At 37.9% G+C, this 20,593-nt stretch overlaps 1 protein-coding gene across 1 annotated transcript in view; it reads left to right on the forward strand.

Moving 5' to 3' along the window:
* The window catches only part of KPNA6 (karyopherin subunit alpha 6), a 56,330-nt gene that overhangs the window by 20,383 nt on the left and 15,354 nt on the right, over positions 1-20,593 (forward strand). Inside the window, exon 2 of the mRNA XM_017676735.3 lies at positions 20,341-20,474. Coding sequence (XP_017532224.1) covers positions 20,341-20,474 — 134 coding nt within the window. The remainder of the gene's footprint in view (positions 1-20,340; positions 20,475-20,593) is intronic.

The raw sequence follows: 20,593 nt of genomic DNA on the forward strand, positions 1-20,593 counted from the left end.
ACTATATAGCTCTTTGGGGTTCTTCTGGGTAAATAGATGCCTTCAAATGATTACTTGGTAACTTTTTCAAGTACAGACCATGAATGTGAGACTTTGACTTGCCATGGCTTGAGCCAGCAGCCGTCCAGGATGGTGTGCTAGAAGGTATAGTAGTATTTCCATCCCACACACGGGACAGCTGGCTATATGTAGTAATGCCTTTTTCTGAGAAAATGTACATAATTTGAAATTTTATGAAACTCAGAATTTTAAATCACCAGTGACTAAATTGAGTACTGCAATAATCTTGCTACTCACTAAGTGTGTGATCTAAGACTCAGGGTCTTGCAATGTCAGTTAGGGGCCTGTATTAGTGGGCTACAAAGTACTAATACTGTTTTTAAAACATTTATTTCCTTACATTCTGGAGGCTAGAAGTTGGAGATCAAGGTGTTGACAGAGTTGGCTTCTTCTGAGATCTCTCTGGTTCATAGATGGCTATCTTCATATTCACATAATGTTTTCCCTCTGTGTACATCTGTGTCTTAATGTTCTCCTTTTATAAGGACACTAGTCATATTGGAGTAGGATATTACCTCAGTATCCTCATTTAACTTTAATTACCTCACCAAAGACCCTATCTCTAAATAAAGTCACATTTTGTAGTACTGGGGGTTAAGACTTCAACATATAAATCGGGGAGACAGGGACACAAATTCAGGCCATAACAAAGTCCAAAGTCTATACCCATTTTGTATTATTGCTAGTCCCTTGGTTCTAAAAGCCCAAAGTGCATGGCAACATTAGACATTTATTTTCTAGGAATGGAAGGTATAACTTGAGGGACCTATTCACTTTGAGAGTTTCTTGACTAAGAAAACCCAAAGGCTGTCTAAGTCAAATGCTAGAAAAGGTATTTCTGTGTCATGGATTTCTTGATCCAGCCCCAGCAAGTAAGGAGTGCATTATGAAAAAAGCCCCTTTGCCTCCTGGTCCCTAAACAAAAATCTAGCATTCCTTTGGTTGCTCATTCCAGATGGGCTTCTGCAGATGTTCCTCATTCCAATCTAACCTCCCCTGTGTGGCTTCTCCAGTGAAGTCATAAGCAAATATTTGTGATAGTTTCTTATCACCATGGTGACTAAAGAAGCACAGCCCAGTTCTCCTTCCAACTTCACTGTCAGTTCTGGTCAATCAGGGGAAACCCAGGCTCAAAGTTACGAATAACCCATGTGTCATGTAATGGGGACAGCAGTCCATAGTGCTGCCTTTAGGAATCTGTGCCTGTGAGTCAGGCACAGGGCTAATCAAGGACCACAAAGGGAAGCCACTGCAGTCCCTTAAAACTTCCTGTTTTAACAATACATCCCCTTGGGCTTTGCCAAGTGGGTGTGGATCCTTGCAGGTTCTAAGATCCTGCTGCTGCTATTGGTTCACCATACTACTTCAAGAATGACCAGAGGCACTAATCTGATGTTTCATTTCCTCAGTATCTACCTCAGAATTCAGCTCTCAACCTCCATTTTCATTTCTTTCTATTTCACTCAGATTCTTGTAGTAGACTACTTCCCCCCACCCCGCCCCCCCCATCACATTTATGTATTTCCTTATTCCATTTCCATCCCTAAGGTGATAAGGTGATCTGGTAAAAAAAACAGCCAAAATCTTATCTTTGGGAGATTTCTGTTTACATCATGATCACCCCCACCCCAGAAAAGAGGCAATATTAGAGTTAGTTGTCTGTCCCTTTCTGTGTGCCTGGAAAACTTATTTTTCATCTCTTTTACCATACTACTAGTGACTGTTGTAGAATAGAAATTTAGAGGGTGGGAAATGCCTATAAAGGGAGAACCAAGTTGGTAAGACTTCCTCTACTCATGCTTCAACACAATCAGTTTCACTTATCAGTTTTTTAAAATATTGAGATTTTTTTTAATGTAAATATTGGGTAAAGTATGATAAAGACACTGCAGCCAAAGGAAGAGACAAGAACGAGACTTGGAAGAAGTTTATTATACTCACAGTATTCATCCATGTTGTAGCATGTGTTAGACCTTCATTGGATGCCACAAGGGATCAGAGAGGAAAACACCAGGCTGTCAGAAAGCAGAAAGGAAAAGAACAAGAAGTTTTAGGCTATAGCTCTTATCGAAGTTTCCCAGGGAAAGTGAAGGCAGGGCGGAGTAAACAGTTTAGGATTAGCTTGCTTGAATAATTATGGGTATCTTTAGGCTGTAGGAGTAGTTTCTAGTTCCCTGCTACATGGCCATTGGATGATTAAAGAGAGGAATATTGCTTCCTGGGGTATAAAGGCAGGATAGAAGAGATACAGCTCTGGGTTGATTATTTTGTTTATCAAAGCTGTGCTCTTAAGACAAGTTATCTTTAGGAATTAACTATCCTCAGGACCGGCAGTCTCTCTGGGTCTGTAAGGTTCCCAAATACCAGAACATCAAGAACACTGAAATGAAAAAATATAATTAATATGATTGGCACTGTGATGAATGAATGCAAATAGATAAACATGGAATCTAAGAAAACAGAGCAGGGATTCTATATCAGATTTCATTGGAAATGGTACTTTAAATTTTTTAAAATGTAAAATAAAAAGTCTTGTGTGGTAAAATAAAAATTCACCATTTTAGCCATTTTTAAGTGTACAATTAAGTGGCATTAATTACATCTACAATGCTGTGCAACCACCACCATTATCCATTTCCAAATGTCATCACCCCAGACAAAAACTGTACCCATTAAGCAATAATTCCCCATTTCCCCCTCCCTCCAGCACCTTACAACCTTTAATTTACTTTCTGTCTCTGTGAGTTTGGTGGTTCTAGGTCATGATTAATATAAGTGGAATCATATATTTGTCCCTTTGTGTCTGGCTTATTTTACTGAGCATACTGTCTTCAGGATTCATCCATGTTGTAGCATGTGTTAGACCTTCATTCCTTTTTTTGTTTTGTTTTGTTTTGTTTTTTGTTTTTTTGTTTTTTAGGAGAGCAAGTGGGAAGCTTTTATTTAGAGATAAAGGGAGAGGACAAGACCTCCTGGTTCACACCAGGAGGGGACAAGAGAGTCCCCAGGTGGTGTGTTGTCTAGGGGTTTTATAGGCGGTTGAGAGACAAAGGGCTAGGGATGCACACCTGCTAAGTGGTCCCAAAATGTTTATCTTTGAAGACCCATTAAGTTTCTTATTAGTCTTCCCGGTTATTTACAAGAAATTTACTGCTCTGATTTCCTCCCAGCAGCTTCCTGGTCTGGGAGCATATCACTCAAGATTGCCTGCTTTGCTTACAAGGTGGGCTGAGTTTTTGTCTGTTTGTTAAAGAGTATGTTAAGAAACTTACTTTTTAACTAATTGGGTTTAAAAATGCAATCTTATTTTCAAGATGGAATCCTTCCTGTTTTTACCACATTGTTTTGGGCTTGCTTGTTAAATTGCCCAGGTTGCAAATCACTTGATTAGGGCTGGAGGAAGAAGAACAGCACCTAGTTTAAGTCAGAAAAATAAGCTGGACGCCCCCGGCAGGCCAAAGCACATATCACAATGGATTATATTTGTTTTTCTGGAGGCCCTCACTGTACTCTGTCTAAGCTCACGGTCCCTGTTTCATTCCCCCCTCTACAGAGGGATACCCTAGCTGCTGCTAGGGAAAGGGGATGATGACTGCTCTGGCTGCTTCATGCTGAGAGGGGATGCAGTAAAGGATGCAGTTAGGTCTCCATCACTGGTCAGTCGAGAGGGTCTCAGAAGATGGGTGTTTTCATCCTGGGTTCCATTTCCATCACTATTTGTAGTTTCATGGCTTCAAAAGGATTTAGAAAACCAGTTCCATATTGTAGTAGTCCAGGGACTTCTGGGCCTGATATAGCTTAGAATTGCTTTCAGAGGTCCCGGAGTAAATCAGAGACATTTTGTGAATAATTTGGAATGTACACACAATACTCAAGTTTAACTATACACAGGTCCCACCTGTACTGCTGTTAAGATGTTTAGTGCCATTCTGTTTTGTATAACCGCTTGGCACATTAGTTTAAGTTTTAGTATTTAGGGGAGCTATTCCTTGGATGATATCATTTAAGGCCTTTTGAGTAAAACTGGTTAAGGATTTGATATGCCAAATTATATCTTCTAAACCAAGAGATGGTATAAAAATGGAGGCTAGGTGATCATACCAATGAAAAAACACTCCTAGTCTATCGATTTTGGAGGCTTGGGAAGTTTGCAGGGTGTGGGATGTTCTTAGCTCAACATTCTTGCAACCAAAGAAATCCCAGAATGCACCTCCCTATTTACCCTGGAGGGAGCCTCGGCCAGAGATTAGTCCAACACAGCCAGTGAGAGTGCCATTTGGGGCTGGCCAACGGATACCAGGGTGGGTTGTCTAATCTATGGCAAGCCAGTCTGTAGCCTGTAAAGTTATTATATGTGAACAGTGGTCTTTGGGAAGCCAGCCTACATATCAGTGAATATTTAGGCTTTTGGGCAATGTTTATTAGAATGGTTTCTTTGGCCCCAGCAGAAGGGAGCCTTTTGATTTAAGCATCCTGCCATTGGAGTAACCCAAATGTACTTGTTACCTTCATTCCTTTTTATGGCTGAATAATATTCCATTGTATGTATATTCCACATTTTCTTAATCCATTCATCTATTCAGGAACACTCTGGTTGTTTTCAACTTTTGGCTATTGTGAATAATACTGCATTCAACATTGCCATGTAGGATCTGATTGAGTCCCTGTTTTCAATTCTTTTTGATATACACCAAAGATTAGAATTGCTAGGTCATACATTAATTCTGTTTTTTTTTTTTTTGATGAATGCCATATTATTTTCCACAGAGGCTGCACCATTTTACATTCCCACCAGCAGTGTGTACCAGGTTCCAATTTCTCTGCATCCTTGCCAACACTTGTGTTGTGTTTTGTTTTTTTAATAGTCAGACTAAGTGGATATGAAATGATACCTCATTGTGGTTTTGATTTGCATTTCCCGTTAATGCTAATTATAGTGAGTGTCTTTCATGTACATATTGGCCATTTGTGTATCTTTGGAGAAATATCTGTCCAAATCTTTTGCCCATTTTAAAATTGGGTTTCTTTTTTGTCATTGAGCTGTAGAAATTCTTTATGTATTCTGGATATAAAATTGTTAGAGATACATGATTTAGAAATAATTTTTCCCATTCTATAAGTTGTCTTTTCACTTTCTTGTTAATGTCTTTCATTGCTTGTGCTTTTTTTAAAAATTTTTTATTAAGGTATGATTGATATACAGTCTTATTAAGGTTTCACATGGAAAAATAATATGGTTACTACATTTACCCATATTATCAAGTCCACCCATACCCAATGCAGTCACTGACCATCAGTGCAGCAAGATACTACAGATCCACTATGTGCCTTCTCTATGCTACACTGTTCTCCCCGTGATCCCCCACACCATGCATACTAAAAATAATACCACTCAATCGCCTTCTCCACCCCTCCCCTTTGGTAAACACAAGTTCATTCTTGGAGTCTCTGAGTCAGCTGCTATTTTGTTCCCACAGTTTTGCTTCACTGTTATACTCCACATATGAAGGAAATCATTTGGCATTTGTCTTTCTCTGCCTGGCTTATTTGACTGAGCATAATGTCCTCTAGCTCCCTTGATGTTGTTGAAAATGGTAGGATTTGTTTCTTTCTTATGGTTGAATAGTATTCCATTGTGTATATGTACCACTTCTTCTTTCTCCATTCATGTACTGATGGACACTTAGGTTGCTTCCGTATCTTGGCTATTGTAAAAAGTGCTGCGATAAACATAGGGCTGCATATGTCTTTCTGAATCTGAGAAGTTGTATTCTTTGGGTAAATTGCAAGGAGTGGAATTCCCGGGTCAAATGGTATTTCTATTTTTAGTTTTTGAGGAACCTCCATATTGCTTAACACAACGGTTGAACTAGCTTACATTCCCACCAGCAGTATAGGAGGGTTCCCCTTTCTCCACATCCTCGCCAGCATTTGTTGTTCTTAGTCTTTTACTGGTGTGAGGTGATATCTCACTGTGGTTTCAATTTGCATTTCCCTGACGATTAATGATGTGGAGCACCTTTTCATGGGTCTGTTGGCCATCTGAATTTCTTCTTTTGAGAACAGTCTCTACGTATCGTCTGCCCATTTGTTAATTGGGTTATTTGCTTTTTGGGTGTTCAGGTGTGTAAGTTCTTTATATATTTTGGGTGTTAACCCCTTGTAGGATATGTCATTTACACATATATTCTCCCATACTGTAAGATGCCCTTTTTGTTCTGTTGATGGTGTCCTTTGCCATACAGAAACCTTTTAATTTGATGTAGTCCCATGAGTTCATTTTGACTTTTGTTTCCCTTGCTAAAGGAGATGTGTTCAGGGAGAGGTTGCTCATGTTTTATTCAGGAGATGTTTGCCTGACTTTAGATTCGTGGTTACCAAAGGTTCAAGGTTAACTTCCTTACTCTCTAAGAGTCTAACTTACTTAATATGCTATTACAAACACAATCTAAGGGTTTTTTTCCTTTTCTCCTCATTTTTCTTTCTCTTCCATTCTTTATATATTAGGTATCATATTCTGTACTTTTTGTCTATCCCTTGATTGATTTGGGGATTGTTCATTTATTTTGCATTTGCTTAGTAATTAGCTGTTCTACTTTCTTTACTGTGGTTTTATTACCTCTGGTGACAGCTATTAAACCTTAGGAACACTTCCATCTATAGCAGTCCCTCTAAAATAAACTGTAGTGATGGTTTGTGGGAGGCAAATTCTCTCAGCTTTTGCTTATGTGGAAATTGTTTAATCCCTCCTTCAAATTTAAATGATAATCTTGCCAGATAAAGGAATCTTGGTTCAAGGCCCTTCTGCTTCATTGCATTAAATACATCATGCCACTCTCTTCTGGCCTGTAAGGTTTCTGCTGAGAAGTCTGATGTTAGCCTGATGGGCTTTCCTTTGTATGTGATCTTATTTCTCTCTCTGGCTGCTTTTAACAGTCTGTCCTTATCCTTGATCTTTGCCATCTTAATTACTATATGTCTGGGTGTTGTCTTCCTTGGGTCCCTTGTGTTGGGAGATCTGTGAATCTCCATGGCCTGAGAGACTATCTCCTTCCCCTGATTGGGGAAGTTTTCAGCAATTACCTCCTCAAAGACACTTTCTATCCCTTTTTCTCTCTCTTCTTCTGGTACCCCTATGATGTGAATATTGTTCCGTTTGGATTGGTCACACAGTTCTCTCAATATTCTTTCATTCTTAGAGATCCTATTTTCTCTGTGTGCCTCAGCCTCTTTGTTTTCCTCTTCTCTAGTTTCTATTTCATTTATTGTCTCCTCCACTGTATCTAATCTGCTTTTAATACCCTCCATTGTGCTCTTCAATGATTGGATCTCCAACCGGAATTCATTCCAGAGTTCTTGAATATCTTTCTATACCTCCATGAGTATGTTAATGATTTTTATTTTGAACTCCCTTTCAGGAAGAGTCATGAGGTCCATGTCATCTTTCTCAGGAGTTATATTAATTTTACTCTGTACCAGGTTCCTTTGGTGTTTCATATTTGTGTATGGTGCCCTCTAGTGTCCAGAAGCTCTACTGTCTGGAGCTGCTTAGCCCCTGAAGCAATGACGGGTGTTGCAGGGGAGTGGCATTGGTGCCTGAGGGGGAGGAAAGAGCTGTTTCCTGCTTTCCTGCTGCTATGCCTGTCTCCACTGCCTGAACCAGTGGGCCGATCACACAGGTATAAGCTTTTGTCCCAGAGCAGCCGAATATGGATCCCTGCTTTCCACAGGCAGCTGGAATCTCAGTCTCTCCAGGAATTCTGGCTGTCTTGGCTTTCCAACTCTGTAATCACAATAGTATCACGAAAGCACCATGAAATGTAGGTTTGTGCTCCCAGAGCAGATCTCCAGAGTTAGGTATTCAGCATTCCCAGGTCTCCACTCCCTCCATGCTCAGTTTCTCTTGGTCTCGCAAGTGAGCTAGGGTGGGGAATGGCTTGGGTCCCATTGGGCCGCAGCTTTGGTACTTACCCTGTTCTGTGAGGTCTGCTCTTTTCTCTAGGTGTATGCAGTCTGGCGCAATCCTCTTTCCTGTTGCACTCTCTCAGGATTAGTTGTATTAATTATATTTTTGTACTATATGTGGTTTTAGGAGGAAGCCTCTGTCTCACCTCTCACACCACCATCTTTAATCTTTCTATTGGTTGCTTGTGCTTTTGATGTCATAGCTAAGACTCCCTTGCCAAATCCAAGATCATAAAAATATATTACTATGTTTTATTCTAAGTGTATTGTAGTCTTGTATATTTAGGTTCTTGATCCATTTTGAGTTAATTGCTGTAAATGTTATAAACTAGGGGTCCAACTTCATTCTTTTTTGTTTTGCCTTTTTTTATTAAAGTATCGTTAATATACAGTCTTATGATGTATGTTCATACAGTTTTTCCTAATTTCTTTTGGTTGTTCATGTTTTCCTCACCTCTTTAAGTCTATTTAACTAGTTGTTTAAAAGTCTTCATCTAGTATGTGCAGTATCTCTGTGCTTACTCAGAAACAGTTACTGTCAGTTTATTTGTTCCTTTGAATTAGCCACACTTCCTTGTTTCTTTGTATGCCTTGTGTTTTGTTCTGTTTTAATTGAAAACTGGACATTGAATATTACAGTGCTGTAACTGGAAATCAGTTTGTTTTCTATTTGTCATATGTTCTTGGTTCTTTTTTGCTCTTTACCCGCTTTCATTTCTTTTTTTACAGTTCAATTTTATCTCCATCATTGGTTTATTATCTTTTAAGAAATTTTTTTAGTGGGAAAAAGTTATTTCATATGTACCTACATGCTTACTACCTCTAGTTTTCTTTTGTGAAGATCTGAGTTACCATCTGGGATCATTTTTCTTATACTTGAAGAACTTTAGCATTTCTTCAGGGCAAATCTGCTAGAGACAAAGTCTCTTGTTTGTCTGAAAAAGTCTTTCACTTTCATTTTTTTACATGTTTTTTTCATTGGGTATAAAATTCTAGTTTGACAGCTTTTTTATTTTAGTATATTAAAGATGATACTATCTTCTGACTTGTATAGTTTCTGGCCTGAAGTCAGGTCATTCTTATCTTTGGTCTTCTGTATGTAATGGATCTTCTGACTGCTTTTAAGATTTTTCTCATTGGTTTTCAGGAATTTGACTATGATGTGCCTTATTGTGATTTTTCTTTGTTTTTATCATACTTCAGGTTTATCATGGTTTTTCAGTTATAGGATCAAATTTGAAAAATTTCCAGTCTTTGTTTCTTCATAAATTTTTTTCTGTCTCTCTCTTTTTTTCCCCTCTTTGAATATGTAGCTACTGATATGTAAAACCATTTAATACCATCCCACAGGTCACTGAGACATCATTTTGGGGGATTGATTTTTTTCTTGACTGTGTGGGTCACATTTTCCTGCTTCTTGGTATATCTACTAATTTTTAATTGGATTTTTGATGTAATTTTTTTTAAAGGATATAGAACTTTACAGGCAGTTGATCTTACTCAGTTCATCAGGGTTTGTTTGTTTTTTAAGCTTTGTTTGTAGTCTTTTCTGGGGATATTTTAATCTCACTAAGTCATGGCCCTTTTACTGTCTTCACTGAATGCCCTGAGTGATCAGTGAGGAATCTCCATGTTGGGTCATCATCCAGTACCTTCCAGTCAACCATTCTCTTTTTCACTTTCAGTACAGCATTCAGTAAATTACATGAGCTAGTCAACATTTATAAAATAGGTTTTGTGTTAGATGATTTTGCCCTATTGTAGGCTAATGTAAGTGTTCTGAGCATGTTTAAGATAGGCTAGGACAAACTGTGATACTCAGTATGTTAGCTGTATTAAATGCATTTTCAGCTTTCAATGGGGTTATCAGTATATAACCCCATTGTAAGTGAAGGGAGATCTGTAAATTTAAAAGCACTCTTAAGACTCTTACATTGCAGTGTAATTATATTAGAAATAAATAAAAAAGGTAAGTTCCCAAACATTACTAATTTTTTTGAAACTCATGATTCAAATAAAATCAATGCAAATTAGGTAATCAGAACTGAATTACAGTGGTATAATACTAATTTGAAGGAAATTTAAAAGCCCTAGAAAGGTAATATAAAATTACAAAGTCTAAACATTAGTTACTTAGGTACACAGGTTAGAAAAAACATAGAATAAAGAGAGATATACAAAAGAGAGGATCAACAAAGGCAAACTTTGGATCTTTCAAAAGACTAAAAGTAGTCAAGTCCAAGGGAAAAAACACGTTTGCTATAATACTTTGTTGACTGTAAAGGAAATTGGATTTTACCTATAGCAAAGGAGGTCACAAATACTATTGTTAAATGGGCTAAGTATACTTATTTAATAAGATATGAGCCTAAAATGGAACAGTTCTTTGGTGAGATTTCTAAAAAACAAATGACACAAATGTGTTTGAAATAAGGAATGAAAATAAGAACGTAACTACAGTTAACTATAAAGAGATTAAGTTATTTTGCTCTTATATGTACTGCAGAAAACAAAAAAAAGGATTTTTTTAGTAATAACTCTGAAAAAGGACAATATGAGATGACCCTATACTTTTCCTGTATCACTTATGAACAAGGATACAAAATTTCTAAATAATATTAAAACACAGTACACAAAAAATATAGTTCATCCTGACCAATTTGGGTTTATCCTAGGAATTCATGAGTGATTTTCTGTTAGAAAATCTATAGTTCTAAATTCGTGCATTTTGCATTTTAAAGAGAAAAATTGTATATATAAGTAGATGCAGAAAAAGGATTAGATAATATTCAGCAGCTATTCATGATTAAAAACCCATGGAAAATAAGGAATAGAGTAGTCTTTTTTAGCCTGATCAAAATGTGTGCCAAAAACTTAACAGCAAATACCATTCTTAAAGATAAGTTAGAAACTTTCCTTAAAGTAAGGAATATAACTACCACTACTAATTATTTTAAGATTGTACTAGAAGTCCTAGCCAGTGCAAAAAGACAAAATTAAATAAATCTTTACTTCCTGGTATTCAGTAGGGATTTTTTTAGTATGAGGATAAGAAAGGGAGGAAAATCTATTGGAAAATGATAATTTGTCTACATAAAAAATCAGATTTTATTAATTAATAAGAATTTGGCACGGTGTCTGGATATAAGGTAAAGAATAGCCTCCTACTTTCCATGCAACTCAACCCCTCCACCTAAAAAGTACTGAGGGATAAATCTGAAATTATAGATGATCTTTATGGAGAGAATTCTTGTCTTTATTGAAAAGCATGTTTTTTTTTTTAATGGGAGGCATGTGATCATACTTCATGGATATGGCAATTCAGTATTAGAAAATGATTAATTCCAATTTAAATCCCAGCAGGATTTTTTAAGGGCTTTTTGATTATAGATTTTCTAAAGCAAACCCACTTCTCAAAAAGATGATGGTGGGAGGACCAGCTCTACCAGATGAAAAGATTTGTTAAAATTCTATTAATCAATACAGTCTTATATTGGAACAAGAAAGAAATTGACCAATGGAAGAGAGTCTGAAACTAGACTTGGTTATACAGGGAGATTTCCTTGATGACAGGAGAGACATAGTGGCAAGGAATAGCTATTCAGGAAACCATGCCAGGATAATTGATTATCCACATGGAAAAAAGTGTAGTTGAATCCCTATCACATACACACATAATTAAATTTAAGGTAAATGAAACACTTGCATGTAAAAGGCAAGCCTTAAAACTTCTAGAAAACACAAAAGTATATTCATTCTGATCTTGGGAGCATGAAAGGATTTAGTAAACAAGACACAGAAAAAGCTAAGTATAAAAGAAAAATTTAACCTCATTATAACTTAAGAGCTTCTTGTTAACTCCATAAAGTAAAAATTGAAAGAAATGAAAAGCTACAAACTGCTAGAAGACATTTGTAATAATACAAATAACAATATTTAGAATATCTAAAGAACTACAGAAAGACAAGAAAAACAATTCAGAAAAATACTCAAAATACATGGTAAGGCATTTTTCACAGAAGGGGAAACATACCTAATACAGATGAAGTCTAACCTCATAGTAATCTGGGATATGCAAATCACAATCAACAAAATACCTTTTACAGTTTTGGCAAAAGTAGTTTGGCAAAAATGACAATTCCAAGTGATGGGATATATATCAATGGGAACCTATTAGATATTGCTGAGCTACTGAAAATTGGCCTCACATTGGAAGGGAACATGGTACTAGCTGGTTAAGTTAAACAGTTAACCTGGCTACAACTCCACAATTCATTTCTTAGAGTAGCAGATCTCAGAGTATAATCTTCAGACTATTTCAGGTTGCTGAGAAGTGATAGCTAAGATGTTACTTGCAAATTCAAAATACATTAAAGCCTTAAATGTAAGACCTGGAACCATAAAATTCCTGCAAAAAAAAAAAACAGGAAAAAGACCATGGTCTCAATTTTTGTTTGTTTGTTATGGATATGACAACAAAAGCAAAAATAAAGTGGTACTACATCAAACTAGAAAACTTAAACTAAAACACATAAACCTTGTGCACAGCAAAAGAAAAAGTCAACAAAATGAACAGACACCCTATGGAATGGTGTTTGCAAACCACATATCTGATAAGGGGTTAGTATTGAAAATATATAAGGAATTCATACAAGTCATCAGCAAAAAAGAAAAAATAATAAATTGAAAATGAACAAAAAGCAGACCTGGAAAGTGTGCTTATCATCTCTAACCATCAGGAAAATACAAATCAAAGCCACAGTGAGGTATTATCTCATACCTGTTAAAATGGCTATTATCAAAAAGACAAGAGATAATCTTGGAGACAAGAGATAATCTTGGAGACAAGATGGCGGCTTGAGTAGAGCAGCGGAAATCTCCTCCCAAAACCATATATATTTTTGAAAATACAACAAATACAACTATTCCTAAAAGAGGGACCAGAAGACAAAGGACAACAACCAGACTACATCCACACCTGTGAAAACCCAGCACCTCGCGAAGGGGGTAAGATACAAGCCGTGGCCCAGTGGGACCCAAGCTTCCCTCACCCCAGCTCCCAGCAGGAAGAGAGGAGTTGGAGCAGGGAGGGAGAGGGAGCCAAGGACTGCTAAACACCCAGTCCTAGCCATTTGCACCAGAGCACAGACACAGTGCGTGTGTGGAGTGTTGGAAACTAGAGAAACGGGACAGTAAAACCTGCGAGTGGGTCCCCACAGCTGGGGCCCCTGGGACAAAGAAAAGCAAGTGCTTTTTGAAAGTCTTAAAGGGACAGGGAACCCACAGCTGGATGGAAGCATCCTGGGACACTTAGCCCAGCAGCTGGGAATCCCGGGGAACTCCGGGTGCCCTAATCCCCTGGGCGGCAGCGCAGCTTGGAGGCTCCTCACAGCGATAAACTGCCTCCCGCCTGTCTCCCCTCTGACGTGGCTCCGCCATATTGGAGCAGAAGACCGAGGCTGGCCACGCCCATAGCACCCGTGGAGCTTAACTCCACAGCGGCCAGGCAAGAATCAGAGGCCCCATCTGCACGCAGCTGCCCAGCACAAGCCGCTGGAGGTCGCTGTTCTCCCAGGAGAGGAAGGCCACAAACCAGCAAGAAGAGACATTCTCCCAGCTGTCACACAGCACCAGCCCTGCACAACTACCTCTATCACCATGAAAAGGCAAAAGAATTTGATACAGACCATAATCACAGAGTCAACCACTGAGAAGGAGATAGATGTACCAATCTTCCTGAAAGAGAATTCAAAATTAAAGGTCATAACCATGCTGATGGAGCTGCAGAGAAATATACAAGACTAAGGGATGACATCCAGAGGGAGATTACTGAAATGAAACAATCTCTGGAAGGATTTATAAGCAGAATGGATAAGATGCAAGAGGCCATTGATGGAAAACAAACCACAGAACAGGAACACATAGAAGCTGACACAGAGAGAGATAAAAGGATCTCCAGGAATGAAACAATATCAAGAGAACTGTGTGACCAATCCAAAAGGAACAATATCCGCATTATAGGGGTACCAGAAGAAGAAGAGAGAAAAAGGGATAAAAAGTGTCTTTGAAGAAATAATGGCTGAAAACTTCCCCAAACTGGGAGAGGAAATAATCAATCAGACCACAGAAGTACACAGAACTCCCAACAGAAGGGACCCAAGGAGGACAACACCAAGACACATAATAATTAAAATGGCAAAGATCAAGGACAAGGACAGAGTTTTAAAGGAAGCTAGAGAGAGGAAAAAGGTCACCTACAAAGGAAAACCCATAGGCTACCATCAGACTTCTCAACAGAAACCTTACAGGCAGGAAGAGAATGGTATGATATATTAAATTCAATGAAACAGAAGGGCCTTGAACCAAGAATACTGTATCCAGCATGATTATCATTTAAATATGAAGGAGGGATTAAACAATTCCCAGACAAGCAAAAGTTGAGGGAATTTGCCTCCCACAAACCACCTCTACAGGGTATTTTAGAGGTACTGCTCTAGATGGGAGCACTCCTAAGACTAAATAGATGTCACCAGAGAAAATAAAATCACAGCAAAGAAAGCAGACCAACCAAATACTAACTAAAGGGAAAAAATTAAATCAACTACCCACAGAAGCAGTTAAAGGAAACACAAAGAGCACAGAATAAAACAACCAACATATAAAGAATGGAGGAGGGGGAATAAGAAGGGAGAGAAATAAAGAATCACCAAACAGTGTTTATAACACCTCAATAAGCCAGTTAAGTTACACAGTAAGATACTAAAAAGCTACCCTTGAACCTTTGGTAACCACGAATCTAAAGCCTGCAATGGCAATAAGTACATATCTTTCAATAATCACCCTAAATGTAAATGGACTGAATGCACCAATCAAAAGACAGAGTAACAGAATGGATGAAAAAGCAAGACCCATCTATATGCTGCTTACAAGAAACTCACCCCAAACCCAAACACATACACAGACAAAAAGTCAAGTGAAGGAAAAAGATATTTCATGCAAACAAGAGGAAGAAAAAAGCAGGTGTTGCAGTACTAGTGTCAGACAAAATAGACTTCAAAACAAAGAAAGTAACAAGAGAGAAAGAAGAATATTATGTAATGATAAAGGGCTCAGTCCAACAAGAGGATATAACCATTATAAATACATATGCACCCAACACAGGAGCACCAGCATATGTGAAACAAATACTGACAGAACTAAAGGACAAAATAGAATGCAGTACATTCATTTTAGGAGACTTCAACACTCCGCTAACTCCAAAGGATAGATCCACCAGACAGAAAATAAGTAAGGACACAGAGGCACTGAACAACACGCTAGAACAGATGGACCTAATAGACATCTATAGAACTCTACATCCAAAAGCAACAGGATAGACATTCTTCTCAAATGCGCATGAAACATTCTCCAGAATAGACCACATACTAGGCCACAAAAAGAGCCTCAGTAAATTCCAAAAGATTGAAATTCTACCAACCAACTTTTCAGACCACAAAGGTATAAAACTAGAAATAAATTCTACAAAGAAAAAAAAAAGGCTCATAAACACATGGAGGCTTAGCAACATGCTCCTAAATAATCAATGGATCAATGAACAAATTAAAATAGAGATCAAGGAATATATGGAAACAAATAACAACAACAACACAAAGCCCCAACTTCTGTGGGACGCAGCGAAAGCAGTCTTAAGAGGAAAGTATATAGCAATCCAGGCATACTTAAAGAAGGAAGAACAATCCCAAATGAATAGTCTAATGTCGCAATTATCGAAATTGGAAAAAGAAGAACAAATGAGGCCTAAAGTCAGCAGGAGGGACATAATAAAGATTAGAGAAGAATTAAACAAAATTGAGAAGAATAAAACAATAGAAAAAAATCAATGAAACTAAGAGCTGGTTCTTTGAGAAAATAAACAAAATAGATAAGCCTCTAGCCAAACTTATTAAGAGAAAAAGAGAGTCAACACACATCAACAGAATCAAAAACGAGAAAGGAAAAATCACGACAGACTCCACAGAAATACAAAGAATTATTAGAGACTACTATGAAAACCTATATGCTAACAAGCTGGAAAACCTAGAAGAAATGGACAACTTCCTAGAAAAATACAACCTTCCAAGACTGATCAAGGAAGAAACACAAAATTTAAGCAAACCAATTACGAGCAAAGAAATTGAAGCAGTATTCAAAAAACTACCCAAGAACAAAACCCCCAGGCCAGATGGATTTACCTCGGAATTTTATCAGACATAATGCCCATTCTCCTTAAAGTTTTCCAAAAAATAGAAGAGGAGGGAATACTCCCAAACTCATTCTATGAAGCCAACATCACCCTAATACCAAAAGCAGTCAAAGACCCCACCAAAAAAGAAAATTACAGACCAATATCCCTGATGAACGTAGATGCAAAAATATTCAACAAAATATTAGCAAACCAAATTCAAAAGTATATCAAAAGGATTATACACCATGACCAAGTGGGATTCATCCCAGGGATGCAAGGATGATACATTTGAAAATCCACCAACATTGACCACATAAACAAGAAGAAGGACAAAAATCACATGATCCATCTCCATAGATGCTGAAAAAGCATTCGACAAAATTCAACATCCATTCATGATAAAAACTCTCAGCAAAATGGGTATACAGGGCAAGTACCTCAACATAATCAAGGCCATCTATGATAAACCCACAGCAAACATCATACTGAACAGCGAGAAGCTGTGAAAGCTTTTCCTCTGAGATTGGTAACAAGACAGGGATGCCCACTCTCCCCACAGTTATTTAACATAGTACTGGAGGTTCTAGCCACAGCAATTAGACAAAATAAAGAAATACAAGGAATCCAGATTGGTAAAGAAGTTAAACTGTCACTATTTGCAGATGACATGATATTGTACATAAAAAACCCTAAAGACTCCACTCCAAAACTACTAGAACTGATATTGGAATACAGCAAAGTTGCAGGATACAAAATTAACACACAGAAATCTGAGGCTTTCCTATATACACTAACAGTGAACTAATAGAGAAATCAGGAAAACAATTCCACTCACAATAGCATCAACAAGAATAAAATGCCTAGGAATAAACTTAACCAAGGAAGTGAAAACTATAAGACACTCTTAAGAGAAATTAAAGAGGACACTAACAAATGGAAACTCATCCCATACTCTTGGCTAGGAAGAATTAATGTTGTCAAAATGGCCATCCTGCCCAAAGCAATATACAGATTTTATACAATCCCTATCAAATTACCAACAACATTCTTCAACGAACTGGAACAAATAGTTCAAAAATTCATATGGAAACACCAAAGACCCCAAATAGCCAAAGCAATCATGAGAAGGAAGAATAAAGTGGGAGGGATCTCGCTCCCCAACTTCAAGCTCTACTACAAAGCCATAGTAATCAAGACAATTTGGTACTGGCACAAGAACAGACCTATAGGCCAATGGAACAGACTAGAGACTCCAGACATTAACCCAAACACATATGGTCAATTAATATATGATAAAGGAGCCATGGACATTCAATGGGGAAATGACAGTCTCTTCAACAGATGGTGCTGGCAAAACTGGACTACATGTAAGAGAATGAAACTGGATCACTATCTAACCCCTTACACAAGAGTAAATTCGAAATGGATCAAAGACCTGAATGTAAGTCATGAAACTATAAAACTCTTAGCAAAAAACATAGGCAAAAATCTCTTGGACATAAACATGAGTGACTTCTTCATGAACATATCTCCCTGGGCAAGGAAAACAAAAGCAAAAATGAACAAGTGGGACTACATCAAGCTGAAAAGCTTCAGTACAGTAAAAGACACCATCAATAGAACAAAAAGGTACCTTACAGTATGGGAGAATATATTCATAAATGACAGATCCAATAAAGGCTTGATATCCAAAATATATAAAGAGCTCACACACCTCAACAAACAAAAAACAAATAATCCAATTAACAAATGGGCAAAGGAGATGAGCAGACAGTTCTCCAAAGAAGAAATTCAGATGGCCAACAGACACATGAAAAGATGCTCCACATCACTAGTTATCAGAGAAATGCAAATTAAAACCACAATGAGGTATCACCTTACAGCAGTAAGGATAGCTGCCAACCAAAAGACAAACAACAGCAAATGTTGGCGAGGCTGTGGAGAAAGGGGAACCCTCCTACACTGCTGGTGTGAAAGTAAATTAGTTCAACCATTGTGGATAGCAGTATGGTGGTTCCTCAAAATGCTCAAAATAGACATACCATTTGACCCAGGAATTCCATTCCTAGGAATTTACCCTAAGAATGCAGGAGCCCAGTTTGAAAAAAAACAGGTACACCCGTATGTTTATTGCAGCACTATTTACAATAGCCAAGAAATGGAAGCAACCTAAGTTTCCATCAGTACATGAATGGATAAAGAAGATGTGGTACATATACACAATGGAATATTATTCAGCCATAAGAAGAAAGCAGATCCTTCCACTTGCAACAACATGGATAGAGCTAGAGGGTATTTTGGTCAGTGAAATAAGCCAGGTGGAGAAAGACAAGTATCAAAGATTTCACTCATCTGTGGAGTATAAGAACAAAGAAAAAACTGAAGGAACAAAACAGCAGCAGACTCACAGAACCCAAGAATGGACTAGCAGGTACCAAAGGGAAAGGGACTGGGGAGGATGGGTGGGAAGGGAGGGATAAGGGGAATTAAGGGGCATTACGATTAGCACACATAATGTGGGGGAGGGGGCATGGGGAAGGCAGTATAACACAGAGAAGACAAGTAGTGATTCTATAGCATCTTACTACGCTGATGGACAGTGACTTTAATTGGGTATGTGGTGGGGACTTGATAAAGGGGGGGCGTCTAGTAACCATAATGTTGCTCATGTAATTGTACATTAATGATACCAAAACAAAAAAAAAGAAGAACGTTTGTGATTGAAGAGTATAAATCCAATGGTTGAAAACATGTCTGGAAAAAACTACTACCTGTAGGCTTAAGTTACTAGCTACACTAGACACTTTTTTAATTGACACTGTTTTTACTTGAAAGAAAGGCTAACAGACCAACTGGTTATTCAGACTTAGGTATTGGCGGACATTTTCTCTGAATGCCTGAAGTGAGTCTGTATTTATTCCAGTAGTGAAATTTTAGTTTTCAAATGAAAATTAGAATTTCAGAAAACCTGTATCCACCACTTAGTGCTCAACATTTGCAATAGGTTTATAATAGGAGACAACTTGGTTGGGGGGACGGGAGGAAGAGCAACAGAAAAGTGGATAAATTATGTATTTATATAGTGAAATAATATAACAGGAAAAGTGAATGAAATACAGCTCCATACAAAAACATGGCTGAATCTTAGAAACCCAATGGAGGGAGGGACAGTTCTCAGATGGCTAAACACAGTATGATACAGTATTTAGGGATATACATATGTGTGATTAATAAAAACAAAAAAAGGGTAATGACTATTCAGGGTAGCAGTTTTGTTCTAATCAGAGTTGGACCTTGTGATGGGGGAGCCTGAGATAGGGAAAGAACACACAACTAGATTCAGGCATATTGATAATATTCTAGTTCTTGGATTTAGTGGTGGGTTACAGAAGTTCATTGTATTATTTTGCTTGGTAACATTATGTTTTATCTTTATGTATCAAATATTACAGAATAAATTTAAATTTTTTAATTTAAAAAATGGTAGGCACATGGGTCATTTAAAAGATACATGGTATTCCACTTAATTGGATATACAATAATGTATTTCACCTGCTATGTTAAATATATTTGAATTTATTGGGCAAGTCATATACTGTCTTCTCTGTCATTATAGAGGCGATTTTTGCTTGTATATGTCAGTGCCTAGCATTGATCCAAGTAGTACTTCATGTGTATTAAATGATTTAATCCTTTTAACAACTCTGTGAAGTAGGAACTATTATGTCCCAGTTTAAAGATGAGATTCTGAGGCACAGATTAAAGCAACTTGTTGAAGTTTGCATAGCTAACAAGTGGAAGAGTCAGAATTTGAACCCATGCAATCTGGCTCCAGGGCCTATACATTTAACTACTTGTCCTTATGTCAGTTGCTATACTAGCACTTACCTAACAAGCTTATTATGATTAAAGGAGACTGTTGGTGTGGGGGTGGTTCTAAAGATGTCAGGTGCAGTTATTGACATTATCAGGCCTCCTTGAGAAGCTGTGATCCCCCTGAGTAGGGTAGGGTGGGTAAGGGCCGAATCCCGGTGAAAGGTAATGATGTCCTCTTGAGAGCCTTTGCCAGTGTGTATCTTCCCTTCTTCTAGAGACCATGGCGAGCCCGGGGAAAGACAATTACCGAATGAAGAGCTATAAGAACAATGCCCTAAACCCTGAGGAAATGAGGCGAAGAAGAGAGGAAGAGGGTATTCAGCTCCGGAAGCAGAAGCGGGAGCAACAAGTGGGTTATCCCAAGTATTCTCCTAGTATTCAGGGAAATGATCCCACTGCCATGGTTGGCCTCCTTGCACTGTCACTTTCCCCTTAGGAAAATAGCTTACTTTTGTGGGCCACTCACCC

This window comes from Manis javanica, chromosome 4 (assembly GCF_040802235.1).
Source record: "Manis javanica isolate MJ-LG chromosome 4, MJ_LKY, whole genome shotgun sequence".
NCBI lineage: Eukaryota > Metazoa > Chordata > Mammalia > Pholidota > Manidae > Manis > Manis javanica.